The 11,770-nt window shown below is 35.6% G+C and overlaps 1 protein-coding gene across 4 annotated transcripts in view; it reads right to left on the bottom strand.

Annotated features, from left to right (window-relative positions):
- Positions 1-4,897: 4,897 nt before the first annotated feature.
- Dcdc2 (doublecortin domain containing 2) overlaps positions 4,898-11,770 on the bottom strand; it is a 167,005-nt gene continuing 160,132 nt past the window's right edge. For all 4 annotated transcript variants that reach the window (XM_074082779.1, XM_074082780.1, XM_074082781.1 and 1 more), the window contains one exon: positions 4,898-9,700. In XM_074082779.1, coding sequence (XP_073938880.1) covers positions 9,596-9,700 — 105 coding nt within the window. In that variant the 3' untranslated portion in view covers positions 4,898-9,595. The remainder of the gene's footprint in view (positions 9,701-11,770) is intronic.

The following is an 11,770-nucleotide window of genomic DNA, read 5'->3' as shown; positions in this document are numbered from 1 at the left end:
ATCAGTCCTCTGTCTGATGTGTAGCTGGCAAATATTTTCTCCCACTCTGTGGGTGTTCTCTTCAGTTTAGAGACCATTTCTTTTGATGAACAGGAGCTTTTTAGTTTTATGAAGTCCCATTTATCTATGCTATCTCTTAGTTGCTGACATGCTGGGGTTCCATTGAGAAAGTTATTGGCTATACCTATTAAATCCAAGGTATTTCCTACTCTTCCTGCACCAACTTTAAGTTTGGGGTCTGATATTAACATGCTTGATCCATTTTGAGTTAATATTGGTATAGGGTGATAAACATGGATCTAGTTTCAGTTTTTTGCAGACTGCTAACAAGTTTTCCCAGCAGTTTTGCTGAAGAGGCTGTCTTTACTCCATCATATATTTTAGTACTTTTGTCAAAGACAAGTTGGTTATAGTTGTGTGGCTTCATATCCGGGTCCTTTATTCTGTTCCACTGGTCTTCATGTCTGTTTTTGTGCCAGTACCATGCTGTTTTTATTGTTATTGCTTTGTAATATAGATTGAAGTCAGGTATTGTGATACCTCCTGCATTGTTCTTTTGACTGAGTATTGCCTTGGCTATTCGTGGCCTCTTGTGTTTCCATATAAATTTAATGGTAGATTTTTCAATCTCTTTGATGAATGTCATTGGATTTTGATGGGAATTGCATTAAACATGTAGATTACTTTTGGGAGTATAGACATTTTTACTATGTTGGTTCTACCAATCCATGAGCATGAGAGATCTCTCCACTTCCTATAGTCTTCCTCAATCTCTTTCTTCAGAAGTGTATAGTTTTCCTTGTAGAGGCTGTTCACATCTTTTGTTAGGTTTACACCTAGGCATTTGATTTTTTTGAGGCTATTGTAAATGGAATTGTTTTCATACATTCTTTCTCAGTTTGTTCATTATTAGTGTAAAGAAATGCTAATGATTTTTCTATGATGATTTTATATCCTGCAACCTTGCTATAGATATTGATGGTGTCTAGGAGCTTCTGAGTAGAGTTTTTTGGGTCTTTAAGGTATAAGATCATATCATCTGCAAATAGGGATATTTTGACAGTTTCTTTACCTATTTACATTCCTTTTATTCCTTCTTCTTGCCTAATTGCTCTGGCTAGGAATTCCAGTACTATGTTGAATAGGAGTGGAGATAGTGGGCATCCTTGTCTGGTTCCTGAGTTTAGAGGGAATGGTTTCAGTTTTTCACCATTAAGTATAATGCTCACTGTAGGTTTGTCATTTATAGCTTTTATAATGTTGAGATACTTTCCTTCTATTCCTAGTTTTCTTAGAGCTTTTATCATGAAATGGTGTTGGATCTTATCAAAGGCTTTTTCTGCATCTATTGAGATGATCAAGTGGTTTTTGTCTTTGCTTCTGTTAATGTTGTTTATTAAGTTTATTGATTTTCATATGTTGAACCACTTCTGCATTCCTGGGATGAAGCTTACTTGGTCTTGGTGAATGATTTTTTGATGTGTTGTTGAATTTGGTTTGCCATTATTTTATTGAGGATTTTTGCATCAATGTTCATTAAGGAGATTGGCCTATAGTTCTCCTTTTTGGAGATGTCTTGCCTGGTTTTGGGATAAGTGTAATACTGGCTTAATAAAATGTGTTTGGCAGTTTTCCTTCCCTTTCTATTTTGTGGGATAGTTTAAGGAGGGTTGATATCAGTTCTTCTTTAAAGGTCTAATAGAATTCAGCAGAGAATCCATCAGGTCCTGGACTTTTCTTTTTGGGGAGACTCTTGATTGCTGCTTCAATTTCACTTTGTGTTATAGATCCATTCAGGTGATTAATGTCCTCTTGGTTCAGTTTTGGATGATCATATGTATCTAGAAATCTGCCCATTTCTTTAAGATTTTCTAATTTATTTGAATATAGGTTCTCAAAGTAGTCTCTGATGATTTCCTGGACTTCCATGGTATTTGTTGTTATCTCCCCTTTTGCATCCCTGATTTTACCAATGTGGGTTTTTTCTCTCCTCATTTTAGTCAGGTTTGCCAGTGATCTATTGATCTTGTCTCTTTTTTCCAAGAATCAGCTTTATGTTTCATTAATTCTTTGTATGGTTTTTTTGGTTTCTATTTCATTGGTTTCAGGTCTTATTTTTATTATTTCTCTCCTTGTATTTGTTTTGAGATTTGCTTGTTCTTGTTTTTCTAGGAGTTTGAGATGTATCATTAGGTCATTGATTTGAGATCTTTCAGTCTTTTTAATATATGCACTCATGGCTATAAACTTTCCTCTCAGGACTGCCTTTGCTGTGTCCTACAGGTTCCAGTAATTGTGTTTTCATTTTCATTGACTTCCAGGAACTTTTTAATTTCCTCTTTTATTCTGTGTGCAGAATCCCTTGAAGAATTTTTTGTAGTGGTGGCTTTGTGGTCACATATTGTTTTAGTTTCTGCTTATCATGGAAGATTTTTACTGCTCCATCTATTTTGAATGATAGTTTTGCTTCATTGGGTTCTTTGGCATAATTTATCTTCATTTTGTTGGAGTCTGGATCTGAGTATCTGTTTTCTTCATTTCCCTCTGGTTCCTGTACTAATTTATTGCTGGGGGGAAACTGTTTTCCCTCTTTTCTCCATCTTCCCATCATTGTCCTTGCTATTGTTACTGTTCCTGTACTGTGTGCAATTAAGTATTTTCTAGCTTGTAATAATAACAATGGTGATATCTAGAATGGAAGGGTGAGAGGAGAGGGAAAGCAAAGAAGGTAAAGAAAAGGGGAAAAACAAACAAGTAAAAAAACAAAACAAACAACAAAAACAGTGTTGAAGAAATAAACAGGGACAGATAGTGTACTAATCAACAGTAAGCTAAACAGGCATTAAAGAGACAGGGAGAGAATTTAAAAAAAAAAATCCCCAAGTTCAAATGCAATAAAGTTTCAGACTTAATAATTTTGGTGTTAGTCCCTCAGCCTCCAGTCCTGGAGATGGTGTCTCAGAAGTAGTTCTGTCATTATCTTATCAAAGGAAACCCCCCCAAAAAAAAACACAACAAAATATCGCAAGTTCAAATTCAGTACAGTTTCAGTAAGTCTTTCAGCATGACGTTATAGTTCAGTCGTTGTCTCATCAAAGGAAGAGAAAAGGAAAAAGTGGGAAAAAAAGAGTCTGGATACAGTTCTGTAAATGTCTATCTGAGGCTGTGGCTTACCTACCTGCTACTGTCAGCCTGCTGTTGCTGGAGGCTTTATTTATGCTGATCTCAGGAGTGAGCTTAATACTCACCTAGCCCCGCAGGCTTTGTTTATTTAGAGTTCTCCTTGGCATGACAGCCACTGTTACAAGGTTTCCCCTTTCCAAGCGCACTGGGGGAGGTGGTGCTACACCCGCCTTCTCTGGCAGGTTTGTTTACTTACAGTTCATGTGGGAAGTGCCCCTTCCCCCGTCTCCAGTGGGGCTTTCCTTACACAGCCACTTTTACAAGCTTTCCCACTGCAAGGTTGCTAGGTGGGTGCCACCATTCCTGCCTTCTCCGGCCTGCTTATTTACAGTTCTGTGAGGGATTGCCCCTCACCCTCTCTTCAGTGCTCAGGGTGCCCCACCCTCTTTGCTACATGTCTTTTTTTGTTGTTTATTATTCAGGGTTTTTTTTCTTTTTTCCCTGGGTGGGGGGTCAGTCTGTCCAGGGTGCTATGATGATCTGACCCAGAGCTGTTTGTGGGAGTACCACGTGCCGCTTAGCTCACCTAGTGTTCTGCATCTCTCGAGCCAGTAGGAGCTGGCATCTGGCAGCATGGGAGCGCTCCTGGTTTCTCCATTTAACATGGAATGGAGATGCTATGTGTGGGCTGGAGGTGTGGAAGAGTCGGAGTTTTGCCTTTTCTCAGTGGTTTTTCCTGTAAGATGTATCTCCAGTGTCTCTCCAAGATTTTACTTTAGGAAGCATGCTTTCTGCTTCCTCCCTCTAGTCCCCATCTTGGAATCTCCCCCAAACATTTTAAAATCACTTTTGTTACTACTAAACCAATGGAAAGTATAGTGTGGGACAGCCTGTATCATTTGTTTTTTTAATGGAAGACTGAGTTTGACTATGAGAACATTTGAGAGACTGTATCACAACTTAATTGACTAGAAATCCCATTAGGAGAGAAAAAGGGGAAAAAACATTTAGAAACCTGCAGGAAAGCAATGTTTTATTTTCATAAATAAGTATAAAATAACAAATTCATGCTTCCAATTTTATAGTACCTTGTAGAAATTATAGTCATTGTCGGTTGTGGAACATTTCTAATCCATGTAGTCTAAAGAGAGTTCACTCTGGAAATATAGATGCCTCCTTTATTGCTGAAGTTTCCTTTTTATTCTGATGGAACAACAAAGATAAGCTAGTCATGTGCAAAGGAGAGATGCATTAACACATTACTCTCCATAGCAATGGAATCTAAATCCCACAAACAGGGTTCACCTGTTTTCATTTGTCAAGCATGAGGGAGAAAATAAAGCTATTTTAATTCAGTAGAATAAAAGCAGTAAACATCCCTTAAACTGAAGGAAAATTTTAACCAAACTCTTGTAAGATTATAAATTTATGCTTATGGATATAGGTATACAAATTGTATATGTGCATAATTTATTCTTTGTTTTCAAATATATCTTTACAAAACTTCTGGACTTGTGTTTCTGTGAAAATATTTCATAAAATAAAGAAACAATGAGTTTTAAAAATATGCCTGAAATAGTTATCAAATAAACATGCACATGAAAAATTATATGATGTAAGAAAATTAAATAATGAGGTTTAATATCTATGCTACACAGAAATGTGACTTTTAACCCACTCAACTTCTGCAAAAGTTAAAATGCTTCTGTTGGGTTCATGAAAAAAATCCCATGAAAAAGATTAATACATGAGTATTAGCAACACATCACAAGGAAACCTTAAACCAACCAAGCACATTTTAATTACATAACAGGACAATCCACTTACTCAAAAGGTATAGTAAACATGCATTTTAGCATGTACACTGACTGATATAGAAGTAAAAACCTAATTGCTTATAATTTTATCAAAGAACAAATAATTTTCCTAGACATTATAAATCCTATAAAAATAATGAGCTCAACTTAATCTACTTCTAACACCAATAATTACCCATTCTTATTGTACGTATTAAAAACTTAAAGAAAAACACTGAAGAAAAGAAACAAAATAGGCTTCCTCCAAACTTCTAAAATTGACTACAGTTACTCCCTTTTCCCATATGTCTTTACATTTGTGACAATAATAGCTAAAATATTTAAACTATATGGTTCAAGCTGATAAAACTACAGAAAATTCATTTGGTCCCACTCTAAGATCAGAGCTAAGTCATTGTCAGCTTAAGTCAATAGAGTGCCATTAGTTACTCTTGATTTTATAAGTGCTTTATTGTAATCCAGACTTTAAAAAAATTATTTCCTAATTCCTCATCTCCTGAAGAAGAGACTCTTCAAGAGCAGTAATTTTTTTTCCTCATCAGCATATAGGAACACTGTTTCATTCACCATCTGTCACTCTAATATCACAGGAAGAAATATATATAAACGTCATGTGGAAAGAACAAAAATCCAGGCCATCTCCATACCTGGACATTTTTTAAGAGCAAAAAAATCTTAGGGTATTTGTAAAATATAATAATCAATAATAATAAACTACATGTATTCGCTATCTTATAAAAACAGACTAACCTTAAAAAAAATGGTCCCATGAGCGAGAGGATATTATATTCACACAAGAACACTAAAATGCTTCTGCAGCGAACCTGAACATGATATAAACTAGTGGACTGATAAGTCAGTCTTTCAATCTATTTCAGATGCACTGGGCAATCTAGTACCAAAAGGAGTCCAATACATCCAGTAAATCTCACACACACACACACACACACACACACACACACACACACACTCTTACACAAATTCTCCCAATAGTGACTAACCTTTTGAAACAGCCTATATTGGTATAAAATCGTCTCACCTAAAGTATATAGTACTTAAGCCTGATGACAACAACCGTATACTCTGTAATCACTTAAGGAAAATAAGAATAAGATATGTATATTTTTAAAATGTGATTTTTTAATGTTTCTTCCTACAATAATTTTTCATTAAAATGCTGGTAACTTCCTTACTCTGAAAAAAATTTTAAATTTCTTAGTCTCAATGAACAAATATTTAAAGCACCATTTAAACACTTGCTCTATGTTTTTATGCATTTCTTCTCTAAACTTCACCCACAAAAGCTTATGCTATTAATAACTTTGTGCCTAAGGAGGTCCTTTTAATGTTATAAAAAGTGCATGTATAAGTATGTAATATAGATTTATACATTGTATTTCTGTTCAGATTGGCAACAATTCAGTTGTGATGCTTTCTCTTCAGCAATTAATCTTTTTAAACTTTGCTTTTGCTATTTGTTAGGTAAAAAATGAAAGTATAGAGCTAATACTCCTAAAGAATTAGTGAGATAAAGAAGCCTTCCTATTGTTCAGCAGCCACAAATTTAAATACAGTGAATGAACTTCATCCTTTGTGTATAGGTAGGTCATCTAATAAAAATTATGAGACTGTTGACTGTTGAGCTATATAGTACTAGCATGAATAATTTCATATTGGTATGACTGGCTGTAGGGGGCATATACAGGATGGTTCTTCTTTGTACGTAAGGGTAAGAATTAACACTTTCAGAATAAAATGGAGACATAATTATATCATACTCTTCCTGTAAATCTTGCATTCTAGTATTTAAAAAAAAATAAGAAAAAAAGTCTTAAATAATAAATCATCCTATGGTCACAGGAAAAACATGAATAACAATTTATCCTATGGTCATAGTCTCATATTTCATAACTAGAAGCTAACGAATAGTCGATAGCCATTTTGACAGATGTTAACCCAGGTAAAACATCCTCAGTCTGAAAATTACTTAAGTCAAAACCTTTACTTGCTCTACAAAACTCCTAATATTCCAACTTCACTAACAAGCCAGTTTTTTATAAGTATCTTAAAAATCCAAATAAGTTCAAGAAAGTAATTGTATAAAATTAAAGCTAGGAAGCCTATGTATACAGCACACAGACAACTAAGATCTCAAAGCATTATATTGATTATTACATAACAGCAGCAAGTTTTTCATAGCCCCCTCTTTCTATAAAATAATTCATGAAGCCTAATCAACATCTTTCGTCCAGTCACATAAATGATTCTCAAATCTGCCAGCAAATCTCATTTAACTTGTGTAGCTCGCCTTCCATGGAGACCACATTCCCACAGAGGAAACAGCCATATTTGGCAGGTGATTGACTTCAACATTTATGTTAAAGGCATCTGCAGAGCAATGTCCACAATTTTAGTTCTCTGTGAGTGACTTTTTGCTTATTTAGATATGTGTCACTCATTAATTTTTTAGTAATATGTTTGCAACCTGTTCTAACATGGTAAGTTATTATTCATTCCCTTGTGGTAGGTCACAATTCTATGTTGTCAACAGGTGAAAATACACACACAAGAGATGACTAGGTCCCCATTCTTTTTTAACTTTTTTAGTACTGTTATTGTGGACTATAACCTTTTTGGAAGAATACTTTAAATTTCAAACTTTAATTTCAGTAAAATATAAATGTGCTGTAAAAAGAGTCATTTAAATGACTCCAAAGAGGTTTCCCTAAAACATAAGCTTCATAGTATAATAAAGAAAACAACAGGAGGGAACAAAGAGAAATACTTTATTGAGGAAGAAAGCCTTCATAGAAGAAAGAAAAGAGAATGAATCACTTTGAGACTTGGTTCAAAGTTCTTATATTTAATCTCACATTTTTATAAACTATTTAAGCTCATTAACCCCCAGACCCAGTAATAGTTCTGGAATTTAAGATTTAGAGACCAGCTGGTTCGTTTCCCTAACAGTGCAAGATGGTTGTTTGTAGTTCACAGTGCTTCATATTGTCCCATTTGAAAAAAGTGAGTCCACTGGTAGAAAACACAGTCTAGATTTTATCCCCATTATAATTCATCCTCCCAGATTAATATATCCTTGTGCTGTTATCTCTTTCCAATATTGTTACTCTATAATCTCTGTTCATATTTCCTGTCTGTGGAAAAAATTGAAATTACTGCTAGAGAAAAAAAGAGCTATTTTCTATATTATTATAATATATATAACTGCCAACTGTTTTGATTCCAAGTAGTTGGTTATAAAAGAGGAAAACTTTTAAACTTATGATTAATAATGAATCTTTTAAAAGCACTAGATGTTAAAATTTCTAATTTATATCTTCCACATAATTAAAAATATTCTTTAATATGAGAAAAATATATTATTTCTATATTTAAGAAAGGCCTCACCTCAACTAATGATCATCAAACTAATGCAATTGTATTTTTCTCCGTATAAACCTCACAAGGTGAAAGTAAATTAATTCATCAGTTCACAAAGTTATAATCAGGAACTGGTTTCATTATGAAAAATTTTAAAACTTTTTCACCAACTTCTGTCAGATGGATTCTAAATTTATAGAAGGAAAATTTCTGGAAAGGCTAAATTTATAACTACTTAGGAAAATAAATATTTGCTAATATCCCTCCCTGTGAGCAAAAAATATCACCAGGCAGCCCTAATGGAAATAAAGCAAAGAGCTAGTGAAATTGCACAGTCATAATCTCTACTTATAGACCACTTTTTCCTTCCTATTACACTGTCTTGTTTTTGTTGTTGTTGTTTTTAAAAGTCCTGGGAAGAAATCAATCTTAACTAACATAAAGTTAACCAGTAATATAACATGAGGGAGAAGAAAAGAATTTTATTGTAAAGATAGACTGGATCAGTGAAAATCCATAGACTTTCCAGATTTGCGAACCGTCCAACCAGGCTCTTACATAATTGGATGTTGCTTTATGACCCTCCTGAGTGCACGCCACTGCAGCTACAGCATTAGCACCCAAAACCATTTTAAGGGAGCCCATGCCAATATTCATCACCGACAGTGTGAATGAGTGCTTCCTCCCACCAAAATGAGGACCTTCTGTTGTCTTTTTAGTTCACTTAAGGTGGATTTTGGCTAAAGAGGAAGAAGGAATGTCAATAAGTGCTAGAAACATTTCAGTCTATCGCCATCTCCAAAGTATCTGTGAAATTAAATTACTATTTGTTCAGTCAAGAATTTATTACTGTAAGAAAATAATACAGGTCTTCCTTTTACCAATTCTTTAAAATTCTATGCTTTCTTAGATAAATGCTTTTAGAAGTTGCCATCTAATAATCTTGCTGTGAAAATTATAATAAAATGTATAATAGGAGTTGATCCTATTTTTTATCCTTTATAAACACAAGTAGCTAACTTTCTTCCAGTGCAAATTCTCCTGTCTTTCTTACTTAATTCTTGCAAATGAATTTTAAACACACATTTCACAAAGAGAAGTCATTCTCCTTTAGTAGCTAAAAGTTATCTAATCTTTTCTATTTTTAAAATTCAATAGGTAGTGTTCAAACATATTGTCACATTATATTTAGCAATAACTATGCACTGATTATTCAAGTATTATAACCTTTCACTTTTTTTTTCTTATATTCCACATACTCTCTCTTTAAAAATCATCTATGCCACGGCAGCACAGTCTTTGTCTTGTTCATTGTTTTCATTTTCTTGAGGACTAGTGATTTTCACTTCTGGCCTTGGTGGTCTTTCGGAGTCTAAATCAGCCTGGAGAAAAATAGATCAAAACAAATATATTTAGCTCTTTGGCTTATAAGGGTAATAAAATTTGCAAAGAAAAAAAATCTATAAAACTGTTCTAATGAATCTTATAGGTATTCAACTAAAAATAGTCCTTTGAGTTCCCTTTGTCTTTTAGTCTATCATTACCCAGTGGTCTTGCCATTCTCAACCCTTTTTTGTGCAGAATCCCTAAAGACAGATCAGTTTACCTAACTTTCCCCAAGGGTATTGGGTTAAAAGTAAAGCACTTTTAAACACTGTCAAAGCACTGTTAAATACTGTTAACACACTGTTGGTGTTAATGATAAGCCTTTAGTGTAAGTATTAAACCCACATTTAATGTCTTTTTCCTTCAAATAAACTAAGATGTTGGGGGTCAGGGCAATTTGACTCCCTAACTAACAGCTGTTAGACACTCCCCTGATGCCAGCCCTGCTGCTATGAACATGCCACAGACACCTTAAGGAAGCAACCATAGCTGCTTATTTGAAGCAAAGTTCCAGCTCCAGAAGTACAATCCCAGCCATGACTATTTCATACTTTGCACAAGTCTTTTTGCCTTCATAAACTTGAGTGAACTCTAGATGACCCTATAGACATTTTCACCTGGACCAGAGGAGGAGTGCTTAACCTGGTCCCAGCAGGAGGCCTCTGATTGGTGCAAGCATGGTCCTCCATTTGCATGAAGGCATGTTAAAATTAGTGTAAACCAAGTTACCATCCCCCCACTCCTTTCTGGCTATATAAGAAAGATATTTGACTCGCTTTGTGAGCAGCCTGGTCTCACTCTCCAGTGTTTCCTCCTTGTGTTACAACATTAGGCTCTTTAAGGACCATTGGTCCTTTCTTCCCTATTTTTGATCATTATCATTAGTAAAGCAGGATGAGTTGGTAACATGAAGACAGGATGGTGGCAGCAGCAGCAGAGTTGGCAGTAGCTGCTTCCCCAACAGCCACAATGAGTGATAAGAGTGCACCCAGGGCAAAAACAATGGGAGGAGAGGCAACAAAGACAATGAGGGCTATCAAGAGCAGAAGACAAGAATCTGTGGACTCTGGTCACTGGAAGATTTCTAGAGAGCTGCCAAGTTTTAAGGGCCAAGAGTGTCTGAGACCCTAGGCCTGAAAACTCTAGCACTTACTGCTATCAAGGGCCAAGGATGCCAATACTCCAAGACAAACAATTTCAACACTTGTCACAGTAGGCTGAGGTGCTGTATGAGAGCTACAACACTAAAAGGCTCCACCTGCTGCTGCTTGTTGCTATCTGTTGCCAGCACCCGTTGCTGCTGAAAGCAGAGGATTACAGTTGCTGCCAAGTGGTGGTTAAAGCCCCCCAAAAATAAATCTCCAACCTGAATGCCTAGAGCCATGTCTCTGGCTTCTAAAGCCTGAAACAATAGGCCCCTGCCTCTCAGGACTTGGTGTATCTGCCAGTCAAACCCCTAGGCCCTATCACTCAATGACCCAGGATTGCCAGCAATGAAAAGCTAGTTTATCCTTGCCTACTGAATTTCTATCTGGGTAGAGCAAAAAGACTGTAGCCAGTTGGCTTGGTAACACCTTTTCTGGGACCATAATTCACTAGTGATTTAAAAGCAGACATTTCTTACGCCACAGGCTTTAATTTTCTCAATTTTTTTCCTTATTCCCCTTTGAATTTTCTTTTTAAAGCATATTTGCACTTTTTAGTTGAGAATTGTCAGAGATAAGGGAAGAGTAAAATGCAGCAACTCCACACTCATGCCTCATTAATCCAGTCCGTTCCTAATACTCCCCTAGCTTTAGTTTCCTACTAGAATTCACAAATCCATGGTGAACATTACACTAAGTGCCATCAAGCATCAGGTAGATAAGAGCAGGACAGAAAATCAAAATGCAGAGGCAGCTTTTCTCCAGTAGCAACTATCATTCCAGCTGCCTGGATTTCTCCTGTTACTAATGAGTGTCTCATTTATAATTTGTCTTTCCCAACTAGACTGAAAACTGAGGGATGAAATTAGAATGAGCTGGTTATCAAACTATGCACTATTAAATTCTGGAGTCCTCACAGCC

Source organism: Castor canadensis, chromosome 8 (genome assembly GCF_047511655.1).
Source record: "Castor canadensis chromosome 8, mCasCan1.hap1v2, whole genome shotgun sequence".
Taxonomy (NCBI): Eukaryota; Metazoa; Chordata; class Mammalia; order Rodentia; family Castoridae; genus Castor; species Castor canadensis.
The sequence above is the reverse complement of the archived record's forward strand: the minus strand, read 5'-3'. Positions and strand labels throughout refer to the sequence as shown.